Source organism: Salvelinus sp. IW2-2015, linkage group LG16 (genome assembly GCF_002910315.2).
Source record: "Salvelinus sp. IW2-2015 linkage group LG16, ASM291031v2, whole genome shotgun sequence".
NCBI lineage: Eukaryota > Metazoa > Chordata > Actinopteri > Salmoniformes > Salmonidae > Salvelinus > Salvelinus sp. IW2-2015.
Genome location: NC_036856.1, coordinates 33,384,482 through 33,403,346, shown reverse-complemented (window position 1 = coordinate 33,403,346; position 18,865 = coordinate 33,384,482). Strand labels below are relative to the sequence as shown.

General features: G+C 40.1%; 3 protein-coding genes across 3 annotated transcripts in view; 2 read left to right on the top strand and 1 right to left on the bottom strand.

The window, feature by feature from the left end:
* The window catches only part of LOC111975769 (uridine-cytidine kinase 2-A), a 19,034-nt gene extending 13,244 nt beyond the window's left edge, over positions 1-5,790 (top strand). Inside the window, exons 2-7 of the mRNA XM_024004341.2 lie at positions 984-1,143; positions 3,932-4,028; positions 4,106-4,248; positions 4,536-4,633; positions 4,806-4,854; positions 5,318-5,790. Coding sequence (XP_023860109.1) covers positions 984-1,143; positions 3,932-4,028; positions 4,106-4,248; positions 4,536-4,633; positions 4,806-4,854; positions 5,318-5,454 — 684 coding nt within the window. The 3' untranslated portion in view covers positions 5,455-5,790. The remainder of the gene's footprint in view (positions 1-983; positions 1,144-3,931; positions 4,029-4,105; positions 4,249-4,535; positions 4,634-4,805; positions 4,855-5,317) is intronic.
* A 2,852-nt stretch (positions 5,791-8,642) lies between these two features.
* On the top strand, positions 8,643-12,729 carry magoh (mago homolog, exon junction complex subunit). Its single transcript, XM_024003592.2, has 5 exons — positions 8,643-8,822; positions 9,325-9,383; positions 9,521-9,631; positions 12,285-12,367; positions 12,499-12,729. Exons 1-5 carry the CDS (start codon positions 8,732-8,734, stop codon positions 12,596-12,598), a joined length of 444 nt encoding a protein of 147 aa, XP_023859360.1. The 5' UTR covers positions 8,643-8,731; the 3' UTR covers positions 12,599-12,729.
* A 696-nt stretch (positions 12,730-13,425) lies between these two features.
* Positions 13,426-18,558, bottom strand: cpt2 (carnitine palmitoyltransferase 2). Its single transcript, XM_024003591.2, has 8 exons — positions 18,053-18,558; positions 17,649-17,729; positions 17,449-17,555; positions 16,147-16,408; positions 15,585-15,921; positions 15,027-15,437; positions 14,571-14,865; positions 13,426-14,420 (listed from the first exon to the last, which is right to left on the bottom strand). Exons 1-8 carry the CDS (start codon positions 18,226-18,228, stop codon positions 14,092-14,094), a joined length of 1,998 nt encoding a protein of 665 aa, XP_023859359.1. The 5' UTR covers positions 18,229-18,558; the 3' UTR covers positions 13,426-14,091.
* Positions 18,559-18,865: the final 307 nt, after the last annotated feature.

Here is an 18,865-nt window from a genome sequence, read left to right as displayed (position 1 = left end):
GGAAGATGTTGTAGTTAGGGTTGGAAATTTCAGGTTTTTTGGTGGTCTTCCTAAGCCAGGATTCAGACACGGCTAGGACATCCAGGTTGGCAGAGTGTGCTAAAGCAGTGAATAAAACACACTTCGGGAGGAGGCTTCTAATTTTAACATGCATGAAACCAAGGCTTTTACAGTTACAGAAGTCAGCAAATGAGAGCACCTGGGGAGTAGGAGTGGAMCTAGGCACTGCAGGGCCTMGATTAACCTCTACATCACCAGAGGAGGAGTAGGATAAGGGTACGGCTAAAGGCTAGCAGAACTGGTCGTCTAGTACGTTCGGAACAGAGAGTAAAAGGAGCAGGTTTCTGGGCGCGATAGAATAGGTTCAWMGCATAATGTACAYACAAAGGTATGGTAGGATGTGAGTACATTGGAGGTAAACCTAGGCATTGAGTAATGATGAGAGAGAGATTGTCTCTAGAGATGTTTAAACCAGGTGATGTCACCGCATATGTGGGATGTGAAACTACATGGTTGGTTAAGGCATATTGAGCAGGGCTAGAGGCTCTACATGTGAAAGGGTTAAATCATTTCTTATCTGCATTATCTGCACAKATTTTCTACATTTATCTACAAGAAACTACTACAAAGCAAACACATGTTAATGTTTGGTTTGGACTTCATGTGTTAAAATMTAAGTTACGGTCTTAACCGTGCATATTGTAGTCAGCTGTAAACCAGGCAAGGTGACCACACGTTGAGCTATTGTGCATAGCTGCAAATGTGTCTTCTAATATACTGCATCCATCTCTGTCATAATCTGGTATATCAATGTATGTTTTATGARCCATTCATATTTTTGACATGCTTTTATCTGCAAATCTCAATGAACACATCAAAACCACATCACAACTTACTTCAGATCACAACCAGACAGACTGTTAATAACTTGATATCCTCTCTGTTTCTTCTCCTCCCCCTCATCTTCCTCCTCCCCCGGCCAGAGTTCTGTCTGCGGTAAGATCATGGAGCTGCTTGGCCAGAACAAGATTGACCATCACCAGCGCCAGGTGGCCATTCTCAGCCAAGACAGCTTCTACAGGGTCCTTACTCCGGACCAGAAGGCCAAGGCACTGAAGGGACAGTTCAACTTCGACCACCCAGGTATTTAGCTCATCTATTTATTTATCTATACATCTGGATACATTACAGTGTGTCAGTTGCTAAATAGTTACTATTTTTTAATTTTTTATGTATGGAATATTTTACCAACTATCAAATGTAGCTACAGCATCAGTCAAAAGTTTAGACACACCTGCTCATTCCAGGGTTTTTCTTWATTTTTACTATTTTCTACGTTGTAGAATAATAGTGAAGACATCAAAACTATGAAATAACACATATGGAATCATGTAGTAACCAAAAAAGTGTAAAACAAATCTAAATATATTTGATATTTAGATTCTTCAAAGTAGCCACCCTTTGCCTTGATGACAGCTAAGCGCAAAACCCTTGAATAAGTAGGTGTGTCCAAACTTTTGACTGGTACTGTATCTCTTGGTTTCCAGTGTAAAAGATGACTCCACTCTCACTTCCGCTTGCTTTTCTCTCATTGAAAACAAATGGTTGCATGATTTTGTTTCTACTCAAATGGAGTTTCATAATGTGGAAAACTTCTGTTTGGCTTTCCCCTCCAGTTCTTAGAAGTAGAATGATCAGAATGGCCTGATGGTCAGCGATAGACTGCTGTGTTGAAAGTCTCTCAGAGTAGATACTCAGCAGTCTGTCTCAGACAGTGTGGTAGATACTAGAGGTCGACCGATTATGATTTTTCAACGCCGATACCGATTATTGGAGGACTWAAAAAAGCCGATGCCGATTTAAAAAAATGTATTTGTAATAATGACAATTACAACAATACTGAATGAACACTTATTTTAACTTAATATAATATATCAATAAAATKAATTTAGCCTCAAATAAATAATGAAACATGTTCAATTTGGTTTAAATAATGCAAAAACTAAGTGTTGGAGAAGAAAGTAAAAGTGCAYTATGTGCCATGTAAYAAAGCTAARGTTTAAGTTRCTTGCTCAGAACATGAGAACATATGAAAGCTGGTGGTTCCTTTTAACATGAGTCTTCAATATTCCCAGGTAAGAAGTTTTAGGTTGTAGTTATTATAGGAATTATAGGACTATTTCTCTCTATACGATTTGTATTTCATATACCTTTGACTATTGGATGTTCTTATAGGCACTTTAGTATTGCCAGTGTAACAGTATAGCTTCCATCCRTCTCCTCGCCGCTACCTGGGCTCGAACCAGGAACACATCYACAACAGCCACCCTCGAAGCAGCGTTACCCATGCAGAGCAAGGGGAACAACTACTCCAAGTCTCAGAGCGAGTGACGTTTGAAACGCTATTAGCGCGCACCCCGCTAACTAGCTTGCCATTTCACATCGGTTACACCAGCCTAATCTCGGGAGTTGATAGGCTTGAAGTCATAAACAGCGCAATGCTTGAAGCACAGCGAAGAGCTGCTGGCAAAACGCAGAAAAGTGCTGTTTGAATTGAATGCTTACGAGCCTGCTGGTGCCTATCATCGCTCAGTCAGACTGCTCTATCAAATCATAGACTTAATTATAACATAATAACACACAGAAATACGAGCCTTAGGTCATTAATATGGTKGAATCTGGAAACTATCATCTCGAAAACAAAACGTTTATTCTTTCAGTGAAATACGGAACCATCCATAAGTCTAAATATTCCTGTTACATTGCACAACCTTCAATGTTATGTCATAATTACGTAAAATTCTGGCAAATTAGTTCGCATTGAGCCAGGCGGCCCAAACTGTTGCATATACCCTGACTCTGTGTGCAATGAACGCAAGAGAAGTGACACAATTTCACCTGGTTAATATTGTCTGATAACCTAGATTTCTTTTAGGTAAATATGCAGGTTTAAAAATATATACTTCTGTGTATTGATTTTAAGAAAGGCATTGATGTTTATGGTTAGGTACACGTTGGAGCAACGACAGTCCTTTTTCGCGAATGCGCACCGCATCGATTATATGCAACGCAGGACACGTTAGATAAACTAGTAATATCATCAACCATGTGTAGTTATAACTAGTGATTATGATTGATTGATTGTTTTTTCTAAGATAAGTTTAATGCTAGCTAGCAACTTACCTTGGCTTCTTARTGCATTCGCGTAACAGGCAGGCTCCTCGTGAGGCAGGTGGTTAGAGCGTTGGACTAGTTAACCGTAAGGTTGCAAGATTGAATCCCTGAGCTGACAAGGTKAAWATCTGTCGTTCTGCCCCTGAACAAGGCAGTTAACCCACCGTTCCTAGGCCGTCATTGAAAATAAGAATGTGTTATTAACTGACTTGCCTAGTTAAATAGAGGTATTAAAAAAATATCGGCAAAATCGGCGTCCAAAAATACCGATTTCCGATTGTTATGAAAACTTGAAATCGGCCCTAATTAATCGGCCGTTCCAATTAATCGGTCAACCGCTAGTAGATACTGTATGGGCCCTGGCCCTGATCAGAAGTAGTGCACTAAATGGGGAATAGTTTGCTATTTCGGACACAACCTATGTCTTAGTCATTGCAGTCTGGCTTTGTGTTTGGCTGGCTGTGATATCTTAGTCAGTCTGGACTGACTGACTGGTTGGCTGACTGACTGACTGGCTGTGTGTGATATATCTTAGCCAGTCTGGGCTGGCTGGCTAGCTCTGATTCTGGCATATATTGTAAGGGTTGGCTGGCCAGCATGCATCTGCCAGCCATATCAGCATATATTCTATCCCACATGTCATCTCTTTGTGGGGATTAGATCTAGATCCTATGGTCTGGCACGGTGGCACCAGCAGACATGGAGACACAGACACACCATGGTTCTGAGTTCCTTTGTCCTCTCTTCCTCTTCTCAGATGCATTTGACAACGAGCTCATCGTGAAAACGTTGTGGGACATCTTGGAGGGCAAAACAGTGCAAATCCCAGTGTATGACTTTGTCACCCATTCCAGGTTAGTGGTCCGGACACACACACCACACACACATACCTCATACACATTGCCCTCTACCCGGTGTGTGTGTGTATCAGGAAGGAGGAGGTGGTGATGGTGTACCCAGCAGACGTGGTGCTGTTCGAGGGCATCTTGATGTTCTACTCTCAGGAGATCAGGGACCTGTTCCAGATGAAGCTGTTTGTGGACACAGACGCAGACACACGGCTCTCACGCAGAGGTGAAACGATAGACATATATATTTCCCATTTCATTGGGTGAAATGCATCAAACATGACACTTGTGAATTGTATAAAGACAGCAGTGGGCTTCCAATATAGGGCCTGGAGGACATGAATGATTTTAATTTCTTACAATCTCCATTAGCTGACGTCAATGGCGACATATGGGGTCCGACATATATTGAAAAGACATTACAGACAAAAGATGTAGACGCCTACTAGCTTCGTAAGAATCCCGGAAAGATCACACTGACAGCTCCACTCCTGTTCTGTGTTCCCTCCTCAGTGCTCAGAGACATCGGCGAGCGAGGTAGGGATCTGGAGCAGGTGCTAACGCAATACATCACCTTTGTTAAGCCTGCCTTTGAGGAGTTCTGTCTGCCAGTGAGTACCTAGCTATGATACTGCCACAACAAATATTTTAACAACCTTGGATCAATCTATTTGTGTCATTGTTAGTTGTTGCACYGATGGACCTCCTCTTGAAAGGTATTGAACCCCCTGGCCCTGGTTCAGATCGTATTGCTAATCATATTTATTTCTTCACCATCTGTAGACCAAGAAGTGCGCTGACGTGATCATTCCCAGAGGAGCAGATAATCTTGGTGAGTTTTTTACTTTGTTTCTCAAGATGGCTGCCTTATGTAAGCAAGCAAGTATGCTGGTATGTGACAAACACGACTGACTCATTATTGGAACACGGCTCCCCATAGTCCGTAATTTACATTGGTAATCAGTGCAGTCTCTTACCCTGCGATAGTACAATTYCTTAAGGCTGATGTGACTGTGAGGGATGGCTCTTCTGTTCTGAGATAGATGGTGTGACATGCTATGGAAATCAGACTAGATTAACCGTTTTGTCCTGGGAATGTTTGACTGTSTCTGTTTTGGAATGGCAAGGTCAATTGTAGATTTCTCACTAATTTGCAGTTCTTATTAGTGAAATTGTGATGCTTTTAAATTCTGGAACTTGTTTTGCTTTCATTTTATCTGGATAAGAGAGGAATGAAAAACCTTYTGAGATTATCCTTCAATGCCCTCTGAATGCTTTCTTCCCTCTCCTTACAGTTGCCATAAACCTTATAGTTCAGCACATCCAGGACATTCTGAACGGTGGTCTGAACAAACGCCTGAACAGCAGCCTTAACGGTTACGGTACTCCCCGTAAACGGCAGGTGTCTGAGTCCAGCAGTCGGCCCCACTGACCGCACCGTCCCTCTCTCAGCGCCAGGGAGCGAGGGATTGATGGTAGAGGAGAGGAGGGCTCACCTGTACATACCTACCTACTGCCTGTCCGCAACACTGTATTTAAAAACCAGAATGATTTATTTCTCTAGCAAGAAGCTGCAAGGCCTTCATTTGATATTGTTTTTTTTGTACTGGAGGATGACATTTTTGAAAAGGGAGGAAGAGGATTAGCTGTTTGTTTTGGAACTGTTTCAGGTCAAAGGTGCAGCAGTTATTTTATTTATCTATTTTTATTTTATCTTCTGGATTAAATTTGAGTTTACAGATGTGAATAAATAAGGAGGAAGATGGTTCATCTGGGTTGAGCTTGAGCCGTTGGTGTGCGTTCAGTGGTCAGTGCATTTTTGATTGGTCATGTCTGTCTTTACTGTTGTTGTATTGGAATGGAAGGGAGGACGCGTGACAGATTTGATWTGTTACAGAGGGAACTATCTCTCACACACACACACACACCATTATTTTGGAAACTATCCAAGAACCAAGATGCAAAACTAAATACAGGACAGGTGCCTGCCATACCTAGTACTGAGCCTGCTCTATGTATAGATAGAGATCTTATCACTTGTCAAGGTACTGTAGTCCCTCGATACACATTCTGACACACCATAGAGAGACTCCGTATGAGGTGAAGTGTTAGTAACTGCTATTTGCTACAAGCATGCTCTTATTGAGTTAGTGAAAGGGAACATTTTCTCAGGCCCTACACAGATTATCTGCCTTTGCTGACCAATCCAGTGGGTCAATGCAACTTCGTTGTCTCAATCTAAAAAGAATACTGAACTACTTGACTTTACAAATCAAAATGGTGTTCTTAGAGTTTGTACATAATGTATTTAGTATTATTTACTCTATTGATGTTGCTCTTTTTCAGTCATTTGAGTTTCACAGTATTTMCTTGTTACCATTCATCTTGAACAAACAACCTGAATTTGAGAACATCWAAACTGAGACTGTCTTTTTCGTCAATCAATCTTTACCGCGGCCAGTTTTGTGTATGGGGACTGACAACCCCACAAAAACAATCAAGTGTTCTGTACTTGTGCCCATGGCACCTCTTTTAAAGCCCTAGTCTATTGATTTCTTTGTGGTTCCAACTCAACTTTTTTTCATTAATAAAAGCTAATGCTCTTGAAGGATGAGATCACTGCAACTGCCTCTTTTTGAACAGCTAACATTTGATAGCAATGTTTAGGCCAAGGCTATATATACTGTAGGTTGTTCTGAATTGCAGGTTAATTTGAGACACATTTTCACTTAAATAGGACATTTTCACTTAAATAGGACATGATCTCCATCTTATTTTCTATGTTAGTAACAATTCACCCTTCAAGCATTAGTATCTTTCATTGCTCTTTACTGCTGCTATTAAACAGTGTAGTTCATCAATGTAAAACTCCTGTTATTTTTTTCCTATTCTTATTTTCTACAATTTTGCATGAATTTAACATGTACCCAGAACATTTTCCTTTGGTATTAAGCTCTCCGGTCATTAATATAGTTTTATTCTCATTCAATTGCTCCATCATGTGCTTGTTTATTCACATAAATAAAAAATATGCTGCAATATTTCCAGACTGATTAGAATGGTGAGATTAGGGTCATATTAACACTCACTGAATGACATGCTATTAGTGTTATACTCAAGGTTGTACTGCATTGCATAGGGTAGCCTAAAATCACAATAGATTGTTTTGCTTTCAGAAATATATAGGTACTAAAAAACTCCTGACTGCTGTGCTATGTTTCCTACCTCTTTATGGTACCTGTATYCAAAGTGTATACTGTAGTTTTGTTTACATTTCGAGGGCCAATGATGGGCATGTCACAATGTTGAGACAGCCAGCCACATGAGTGTCGTCCGCAGTCCATCCGTGCATCATCATACCCTTTGTTTATTGGCTTCGGATTGATCGATTATTGAAATGAGAAATGGTTTCTAAAGTACTGTATGAGCATACAATCASACTTCTGCAATTGCCGTACATAAAGGCATGAATGTTGACTCCATGATTAGGCTATCTACTTTGTGAGATGTAGAACTAGAGAAAGTTAATTGATCATTAAAATGTCAGCTCAGGAACTTGAGAGATTTTGAATATGAATATAACCATGAACACTAGCAATACCATGTCTGTCTAAAATGTAGAGGAAATGCCCTAACTTGAATTCAATGTACATGACCTTTCATTTCAAAGGCCTTCAAAAGGTCTATCCTAGGCAGCCATCTTGCAAACATTCAGTAACAAATGCATTCCTTTGCAAAAAAAATGTTGTGGTCCAAAGGCTGTTGATGTGAATTCTCTGTATTTATTTCAATAATTWAAATGTTGCTTTGTGTATAGTTGTATGAATGTAGCTTCAATGTTGGTGATGAAATCTGCTGTACATAAAACACATTTTGTCTGGCAATTCAACTCAATGACCTGATATGAGTTACTTACTTGCAAGAGCTAGCTAGCTACTGAACTACATTTGTTCCATGATCAGGGTGTAACAGTGGACCCATGAGTAAGTAATGTCAACGGTCTCGGTGTGAACACTAACTTTGAAAGTAGTAATGTTCTGTACAGTATGTGTGAAGAATGAGTCCTTTGACACAGCTCAGGCATTGTTGTACATGACTTTAGCACACAAGAGACCTGTGATACGAGAGAAAGAAATAGTATGATTAACCAAAACTGTTACCAGACCACAAGTAAAACAGAAAGCCAAGTTACCCATCAAATTGTGATAACCATGACCTAACTGCTTTGCCTCAAAGTTGTATATGAAATAGTAATATTATTCTTTCATGTAGGGATTCATTTTCTGGTTGACACACACCAGGATATGACTACAAGAGCCTTCATAATTGTATTATAATGTAAATATAATGCAAACAATCTGTAATCAAACAAGGAAATAAAGTTTTTGTATTATGTATGCTGTGTGAATGTTTCCTTTACAAGATTCACAGATGGAGAAAACCATATAAATGGATTGCCAGTAATATGAACAGATCAGTGAGGCACATTCTTTGGGACCCAATCATTAAATAATATGGTGTTTTATTGACATCTACTGGTTAAAATACACGCTAAAGCACAGCCGGTTTGTTCTGACATCATTGCAATGCGACCATWCATATGCTATAACAAAAAAAGCGCCGTTCTGCGAAAGACCATTTAGTTGGAGGTGTGCTTTCGTTGATTCCGATTCTCACAGACTCTGTAAACACTGCATTTGCGGTTTATAATGTCAACAACTGACTTTTATTTGAGATATTATGTCGGGCACAAGGGCAAGTTTGGACACGAGTTCTTGGAATTTGAGTTTAGACCGGACGGTAAGTTATGCAGCAATTTTAGCCTGCCAATTAGCATTAGCTAGCTAGCAAAGTACGCAAACGACGGCTTGCTAGCAGCATTTCCTCATTGCTTATAGCGGAATTAGCATTTATAGCTAGTATTGTTTTCTGTTCTAAAATCATGGCTTCAGAAATACTATAATTGCGTCGTTACGTCTTAGTCAGTGCTTATTTCTGTACCATAACCTCATTCATCTATTCTGGCCAGCTAACTAACTTAACGTTAGCTAATTACAGTACCAACTTAGTTAGGCGCTAGATAGCTATACAACTAACGTTAGCTAACTTGGCTATGGAGCTATTTCTAGTTAGCCAACAGATTTTGACAAATAGCCTAGAAGGTTTTACAGCAGGTTTAAAAATGGTTAAATGTGAACTAACTACAAGAAAAGACTACTGTGTAACAGTGCAGTGTGTCAATAATGTAACAGCATTCATAACYAACGTGAAGATAACACGAATGTATTGATTGTATTTTCAGGTAAACTGAGGTACGCGAACAACAGCAACTACAAGAATGACGTCATGATCAGAAAAGAGGTAACTTAWCAAATTTAGAAAGGACTACTTAGTTACATTAATCTGTGTACTGCCCATCAATCAAATTTCTGTGTGAGATGCTGCTGCAGCAATTTAATATGCCATAGAAACCTTATTGTGATTGTTCTCCAATACAGGCCTATGTACACAAGAGTGTGATGGAGGAACTGAAGAGGATCATAGATGACAGTGAGATCACCAAGGAAGATGATGCATTGTGGCCGCCCCCAGACAGAGTGGGCAGACAGGTCGGTTCACCCACTCACACCTACCTAAATACTAGTGATTGACACCGATATGGAAAATCTATTTGATAGCATATTGGTTTGTAGAAAATACATTGGATTTGATTTCAGGTAGCTGACTAGTGGTGCCTATTGAGCAGCCTGATGGTCTGTTAGTTTTAGTACTACCTGTGTATGAGTTGCAACTGTGTGAATGTTCACTTTTCTGTGAAGTCTAGACAACTGCTTGCAGATTGCACATTTGGCAAGGTGTGAATGTTCTTGTAGCATAAAGCTACCTAACCAGGTCGAATACAATGGGAAGCCCATCCAGTTGATGGTCCATCAGGAGGCATTTAAATAGGCTAACTCAAGTTTTGTGCATGCAGGAACAGCCATGTATGCTTTCTTTTTTCTCTCCTCCAGAATATTGTAGGTTAACTAGTGCTGAGCGATTATTGCTTTTTGAGGTCTGGTTCATAAAAAAATAAATACTATTTGCTGTTTTCAATTTAAGTTTTTATGTATTTTAACAATAAATGCATTGTGTTCAATACGGTAACAACACATAATAAAACAGATGGTGGGACAGTCCACTACTATCACTTATTAGGCTTTAACCATTTATTCACATCACATAAATACAATATTTTGTTTGTATCTTACATATTTGTTTTTAGTATGATGATGACTTTATTATTTAATTAAACCACAATGATGGTGGTGACTGCTAGTGCTGCACGGTATACTGATTACTGAAACTTGTGTACTTGTTTGATGATAAAAAAAACTTTTATGTTAGGTACTTCTGTCAAATGTGTGTCACGTGAATGAGAGGATCAAGTCTGTATCAGCGTACCCCTTGATAGCGCGAACAGCAAAGTGTCACATACTCATTCATTGCTAGAGCTGTTTGGGGTTCATTGTTAGCTACCCACTCATGCTGCACAGAAGTTTCCAGCTTTAATTCTAGGCTAACTTTCCAGCTAGCTTACAGCATAATTCACTACCTTAGTACATTGTGTGATAATAAGAAAACCGTAACTCAAAAATGCTGATTTCAAAACTGTTTGTGACCAACAACATTAATTAATTAATTGTCTCCCTCGCCACCAAAAATGTATTCAGTTCTTCGTCTCCCTTGCCTCCTGTCTGGTTTCTAGATTGCATAGCCACAGTCAGATTCCACAGCTACGTTCTGCTTTGTGAATGTCATTAGTTTCTTAGAGGCAGTGCACACTTTTATAAAAGAGATTGCTTCTATGCAAATGTTGATCCATTAATATAAATTGTTCTCCTAGCAGTTGCCAATAAAAATAATTATTGAATGGAAGGGATTGTTTGTCATCTGTAGCCCCATGAAATCAGCTAAAACAAGTTCAATAACATGCACACACTCTTATTGAATAATATGCATTCACTTGTATTGTGAATAGACCTAGGCTACATCTTGATTTACCCAGTTTCAGTAGATGTATCATTCAAATAAATTATTACCATAATGTTTTGTACTTAGATTGGTAAAAACAAAGTCAAATTGGTTGTGTAATTTATTAATTCATGCATACATGACTGTATCAAATGTAATGATTTGGACTCAAAAGATGCCCAACGATTGAACAGAGCAGTAGCTGAGTTTCTGTCAGGATCAAGTGCCATTCCGTGACCGGATAATATGCCTTTTTCTTTGTGACAACGCTGGTGACTGCCTATAACTGCGTATCACTTATTAATAAACCATCCTTTATTCACTTTACTTTAATAAAATATTTCTATAGTGTGTTACTTATTTCATTCAAAGTCATCTCATCTTTACTCAGACAGCTGGCTGCTAATGCCTATCTCTGTTCTCCCCAAAGAGTCAATCTAGCTGCCTGACAATCACTATTTCAGTAGTTCTTCAAAGTAGATAAGGCATACTTTTAACATTTGCTAAATATTAACTAGCAATCAATTAGATGTAGAGACAGTAGCAACTGCTCTTCCTCTGTGTTTGTCCGATGGAAGGAACCAATGAGAACAGGCAGCTGTAGGGGCAATGGATTCTGGTCATTGTAGTTAATTATGTTTTTGCACTTTTTCTATGATGAGTTGGACAACATGTCCCGGAGAGAGATCTCTCTAAAGAGCTTCTGTGTTGAGCGACAGAAAAAAAACTGAACAAAGTGGAATTCTAATAATTGAACTGACGTCAGTCAATTAGTTATTTAAAAAATGAAAATAAACTAATTCAGTTAATTGCCAGGACTAAGGTTAACAGAAAAAATAAACTGATATCAAGATATGTCTTGCTCATATCGATATCAAATGATATCCTATCCAATTATCTATATTGGTGCCCACCACTTCTAAATACGGAAACTTACAAAGCATGGAGGTTGACTGAGGCAACGAGTCTCTTACTTATTGTGCTCTTGGGAAGGGCTAGCCATGAAAGTCAAGTCTGTCATTGTTTACTTAGTGATGGTAGTCTTCTAGGGGTTGTGACCTCTGCTCTCCACCACAGACATCTGTCCAATGAAAGACTTTGAACCAGTGTTCAAGTCTGACCCTTTCAGCACAAGATGGGACTCCGGGCACAACCCCATAAAGTTACGATGATTTAGTAAACAATGTTTATTTTTATGGCTTGAATTACTAATAGTATCTGAGTGTCTTAACTTCTTAACTCTTTTAGGAGCTGGAGATCGTCATTGGCGACGAGCACATTTCCTTCACAACTTCCAAGATCGGTTCCTTGATTGACGTCAACCAGTCAAAGTAAGTACAATAATACTGAAATTATATATCCCTCAAAGATCCCAATGGAACTCAGATCTCCACAAGTGCATAGTGGGGTTGATGTGGAATTAGGTGCCAGCTTCTAAAGTAAATGCCATTGTGTTTTCCAGGGACCCAGAAGGTCTCCGCGTGTTCTACTACCTGGTTCAGGATTTGAAATGTCTCGTCTTCAGTCTCATTGGACTACACTTCAAGATCAAGCCCATCTAAGAGTGGAGGTTGTTTTTCTGTTGAGAAATGTTTTAATTTCATTTTTTGATTCATGTATGATTACATTTGTACATTTGCTTTTGATCGATCAGTCTTTTTTATTTTAAATAAATCATTGGAAAAATTCCAAATGTTGTAATAGCCTTGCTTTTCTATACATTTAAGTGTTACTTACTGGAAGCCATAGCTGTGGTTTAGTCCATTTTGATAGTATGAAAAAGGTTGGAGAATTGCACACTACACTACCTGCTGCTCAGTCATGTCGGTTTTGAGACAAAGAAATAGGAGTCTCTCCGTAGAGGTCAGCCTTTTTTATTCCAGCACCCAACTCCGTACACAGATCAACAGAAAGTTGTTAATTACAATCGAGCAAAATATATTAATTCATCATTCCAGGTCACATTTAGTTTGAGTTGTTTACACTACTTCAGTAAAGCTGTGTGAGAAACATCCAGTGAACATTCCATAAGGAACAAAAGGAAAACCATCTGCACCTTAATGGCTCAGTGCAGTCAAATGGGATTTTCTTGCATTTATATTTCCACATCAAAGTTGGAATAATACTGTGAAAATGATAATACCCTTTTAGTGTAAGCGCTGTTTGAAAAGACTGGATTTCAGCCTGTTGGTGGGATGGAGTTTTGACCTTCCATGGTGACATCCCCAATGCGGTAATTTGATTAATAGACCGCAAATTTTCCATTTTCCCCACCCCGCAAAGACAGTCCTAGTAAATTTTTTGCTTTAGCTGTTCTTTTTGACCATTTCTTTATTAAAACGATCACAGGTACTTGTTACCTAGAAAGGATTTGATATTGAAATAACAGCTGCGTTGGACCTTTAATAGCAAAGATCTTAGGTATTGCTTTAAAACATCACAAAGCAACATGGATATCTGTAAATTGTAATACAATCCTTTGACAAGGCTTGCTACAGCAACAAAAAATGAAGTGCTACTCTGAATATCAATATTACTAGATTTAATTTCCCTATCAAACTGCCCTTTACATGAGGACATTCATTCAAAAGCACTGGCCTTTATCAGTAAAGGTTAGTACTATAAAATGTGAGACTTAATTTACTAGGCTCTCGATAGATTGTGATGCTAGTTAGAAAAGGAATCAACATTGGATCAAACAAACACCTGAAGCTTTCATTGTTTTTGCCTTCATTACACTAGTGTATTTGGTATTTCCTTGGGCATTATGAATCTGTGTAGTCAGTTAGCTACTTGACAGTATAGGAATATGACCTCTACTGAACCATGCAGAGCTTGTTTGATATTCCCTCTTTATTAACCTATACCAGTACTTCCAACCCACACTACGCCTCAGGAAATGTGCCTTTTAAATCCGACATTCATCTCACTGTACTATACAACTGCAGTCGAAATCATCTGAACTACAAKAAATTTAGAATTTTCACTTCATGTCAATGCCTGACGGTGAAAATTCAACTGAAGTGGAAGTTAGGATTTGCGGTAAAACTTTTCTTTAGCTGAGAGGCTTTCCTTCCAGAACAGAGAAAATGTCCTCCAGAGACTTATGAACACACTGCAGAAACTCATGAACATTACGCTCTGGGTAACTAGACACATTGCAGCCGATCCACTCATCATGGACACCGTAGCCCACCCCGAATCCATCGGGCACCACAGGGGCAAAGCCTCCCAGGTTAACGGCAGGGCTGGTGAGGGTGCTGGTGGAGAGGATGTTGTGGTTGATGGCGGCGTAGGCTGGGTCCTGGTACAGGCTGTGTAGGGCTTGACCCTTTGAGTTGGCCAAGTACTTCATGGCAAACAGATGCCGGTCAAAGCCTTGGGCTTGTGGGGGAAACATTCAGAAAAACACAAGAATGTAATATCTGAAATGACTGATCAAATTTGAGACCATAACAAAAACATTTCACTCAAGTACATTCTATTCAACTCAATGATCAAATATCGTATAATCTAGAAATAAAGTGGACTGACCCATAGCTGCCTCTTTGGTGAGCTGCCCGTGATATTTGGAGCATTCGCTGAGCATGCCTATCAGTTGCTCAACGCTGTGTTTTCCTGGCTGTTGCACGAAGGCCTGAGCACAGCGCTGTGTGTGTATTGTAGCAGGCCGGATGGTCTCTGTACGACCATGTCTGAATGCTGCGGTGCTGCAGGACTCGTATGTGGCCACCGTCTGCCCATACTGCCTCAGGAATCCCATCTGGAACGCTAGCTGAGCAATGGCATCCGGACTCAGCTTCTTCTTCTTCAACTGCTCCTTCCCGCCCTTAGATAGATAGATGATAATTTTTAATCCAAGGGAAAATGTATTTGTCAGCAGCAGCAATATATCCAAAACATACAAAGGACAGGGGGTGACAGCAACAATAAATATCAGTGCAAAATGGTTGCAACAATGGTCAGGTTCAGTGCAAACGATCCATTCACCTTCATGAACTGCATGGCGTCTATGGTGAGCTTGGATACGGCTGCGTGGAAGTTCTCTTTGGCCTTGATGACCCCATTCTCCAGCTCTGCGTCTAGGTTGAACTGGAGTCTCCTCACGGCTGAGGCTGAGTCCACGGCTGCAGGCTGAGAGCCAGGGTTCACCAGTGGTTTCTCCGTAGAGTCCTTGAACACCTCGTTCTGGAAGCGGAGAACAGCCACGCCGTCGCCCCACGAGTGCTCYAAGTTGATGGCGGCGTTTCCGCATTTGGCCATGATGATGCTGAAGGACTTGTCATACCAGCGGTTGGTGCCGTCCCCGTGCAGCATGTTGTGGGAGATGTGGATGTGGTCGTTCATGCTCTCGTCGTCCAGACACAGACAGAAGAGGGCACTGTCCACCAGACCTAGCACCTGAATTGAATATATATATATATTAAAAAAAAATATTACATTAACAACAAGCATTAGATCCCAGAAGACATCATTTAAAAAATATATATTTCCAAAGTGGTCCTTAATGGTAAAAGACAAACGTTTGAAGGATATCAAAATATTCACCTCTCCGTTCCCAGTGGCCAGGAGCTTCTCCCTCAGCCGGGCCCATGTGTTCCTGTTCTCGCTGGTCAGCAGCCCCAGGGGGTGGGCCGCGGCCGGGGTCGGGTCCGACAGGATGTGCTTCAGGTGGGCCTGGATCTCCGCTGGCTTAACCAGGTTCCCATCGCGGTCCATCACATCAAACACGTACATGTTGCCTCCCCTCATAACTAGTAGGTGGCGTGCTTTTGGGTCGGTGAAGAGCTCGTCTTTCCCTTGCTTGGGGATGCGTGTCGCATTGAAGAGGCGGAAGTACTGAGACATGTCCAGAGGGTAGGCGTTCACCATGAAGGCTCCATACCTGTAAATCAAATAACATCAAGAAATGTAACCATTTGTGAACCATTTCGTAATGTTTGTTTGGATTATTTATGTACTGTATTTTCTTGGTCTCCTTTTTCACTTATTGTAAAGCCTATCTAGGAACTGATGCTGTATATTAGTGCAAGCTAAAGCATGATGGTGCATCTTGCTGTTGATGATTCAATGTGAACAATGTTTTAATTTTATCTGTACATTTCATTACCAGGACAGGGAGGAGGGGACCCAGCGGATGAGTTTCTTGAAGCTGTCCGTGTCGCTCTTAGCTGGGTTCAAGTGGAACACCTCGGGTTCCAGGAGTCCAGCGCGCAGAGTCTTCATGAAGCGCACAGCGGAAGCCACCATGTTGGTTGCTCGCACTAGCTGGTTGTTGTACTCCGTCTTGGGGTCCGGGTTGAAGGACATGAAGGGGTTGAAGTTCAGCACTACGGAGTCTCGCGCTGACAGGTACATGTCGAACCATGGGGCTAGGAGGAGGATGCGATGACTAGTTAAAATAGGAAGGCCCTAAAAATTGCCAAAGACTCCAGCCACCCTAGTCATACTGCACGGCAAGTGGTACTGGAGCGCCAAGTCTAGGTCCAAAAGGCTCCTTAACAGCATCTACCCCCAAGCCACAAGTCACTTTACCCCTACCTACATGCTCATATTACCTCGATTAACCTGTACCCCCGCACATTGACTCGGTACCGGTAACCTCTGTTTATATAGCCTTGTTCTTATTATTTAGCGTAATTTTCCCCCCAACTTTATTTAGTAAATATTTTTCTTAACTCTCATTTTTCTTAACTGCATTGTTGGTTAAGGGCTTGTAAGTAAGCAATTCACCTGTTGTGTTCGGCAGTGGTGAAAAAAAGTACCCAATTGTCATACTTGAGTCAAAGTAAAGATATCTTAATCGAAAATTACTCAAATAAAGTGAAAGTCACCTAGTAAAATACTACTTGAGTAAGTCTAAATATACTTAAATCTCAAATGTAAATGTAATTGCAAAAATATACTTATGTATCAAAGTAAAAGTATAAATAATTTCAAATTGCTTATATTAAGCAAACCAGACAGCACAGTTTAATATATAGTTTTTATGGATATCCAGGGGCACACAGACACAATTTACAAACAAAGCATTTATGTTTAGTGAGTCTTCRAGATCAGAGGCAGTAGGGTAGACCAGGGTTGTTCTCTTGATAAGGGCGTGAATTTGACAATTTTCCTGTCGAGTACTTTAGGGTGTCAGGGAAAATGTATGGAGTAAAAAGTACATTATTTTCTTTAGGAATGGTGTGAAGTAAAAGTTATCAAAAATATAAATAGCAGATACCCCCAAAAAACGACTTAAATAGTACTTAAAAGTATTTTTACTTAAGTAGTTTATACAACTGGTATTTGGTGCATGTGACAAATACAATTTGATTAGAAAATACAGGGTTCTATGTCCGAACAATGGTTATTTCAAAGTTACATAGGTTAATATTGTGAGGTTTCTGTTAAAATGGGAAAATCCTACCCGATATGTAGCTGGTGTGCTTGTTCTGCTTGTCTTGCGCTACCAGCTCCTCATGCATTTGTTTCCCCACTCCATTCTCAAAGTCACGGGCCAGTTTCTCTGTGGTACTGAAAACGTATTGAATGTGTGGGTGACAAATAATTTACAAGGCACCACCTCAAGTGTTAAGTGTGAGTAACTGGAAGGTGACTGGTGCTTACCTGAACTGGTCGTCATCTAGAAGAGGCCGCTGAGCAGCCAGATACCTTTTGATTGTATCCTCCAGTTTTGGAACTGGTAGCCTGTAGAATTTTGGATTGTTATTGTATCTGAAATAAATGCTAACTACGGCAGTGCATGGTATATATTTACAAACAGCTCCCTCCAGTGGCTATCCTGTATCTCATTCAGATCCATGTGCACTTTCACCTACATTCCCTTTCGTGCCATGAACAGTCACCTACTTACAGAATTAGAACTGGTTTTAGCACACTTGGTATATTTCAGAGAAAATATATTGTCTAAGGCATGATACTAACAACGATTGACAATGCATTAGGAGGAGGTAAGAAGTAACTAAATAACCAAAACATGCTATAAATGAAATTCACATTTCTTTACATACCTGGGTAAACTCTTCTGGTAGTGCATTGTAGGCACGATGCTTTTATGCAGGTACTCTCCATCTTCGCTGCTGTAGCTTCGTTTGTTTGTCAGTGCTGTAGAAGTGCTTCTCAGAGGATTCAGATTCCCAGGTTTTCTGAGTGTGGCACAAAASTGCATGGTGAGCAAATTCGCCATGTCTACTAGTAATCTTATTTCCTATTCTCACAGAAAGGGAAGGCTCGGATAGGGAAAACTTGCAGTGACCGAGCTACTTGCTTAGCTGTGTATGGCAATTAAATTGGAATTGTTATCAGCTAAGTGCTATAGAATTTCCTTGATTACAAGCGTATTCAATCAATGAATGAGTTAGTTAGCTCTCCCGACTGCCCAGTAGATACGTCTTTCTTCTAAAGCTTCCAGTCTTACTGCCTAATAGGATGACAATAGAGACAGACAGAAATACATTGACAAGAATTTGTAACAGCGGAAGGAGGAAGTGTTTTACAGGATATTGACACCTTGTGGTACGTCAGRGGGGGAACATTACCCACTAAAGTTTGTTTCCTATGGCGCACTGCAGACCTCTGTTTACATTTACTGTACTTTGACAAAGTAAGTTTCGTATACATGATTAATCTCACACACAACATAATGATAAATAGTGTACATGTTTGCTACTCAAGGTGATGTTTTCCTCATAATAATATGTTTTTCTTTTTAAAATTCAGGGGGTATTGTAGATCTCTGCCTGACCACAATGTGACAAATAGAAAGGGTTCAAACAAATGTTTTTTGTTACTATTTTCTGGAACGAAAAGAGACAACGTTCAGT

What these genes read in the sequence shown, in the direction of transcription:
- magoh (XM_024003592.2), top strand. Translation starts at nt 8,732, where the DNA reads ATGTCAACAACTGACTTTTATTTGAGATATTATGTCGGGCACAAGGGC. An exon ending in CAGACAGAGTGGGCAGACAG is followed by an intron (nt 9,632 to 12,284) that starts GTCGGTTCACCC and finishes TAACTCTTTTAG; the next exon opens with GAGCTGGAGATCGTCATTGG. An exon ending in ATTGACGTCAACCAGTCAAA is followed by an intron (nt 12,368 to 12,498) that starts GTAAGTACAATA and finishes TGTGTTTTCCAG; the next exon opens with GGACCCAGAAGGTCTCCGCG.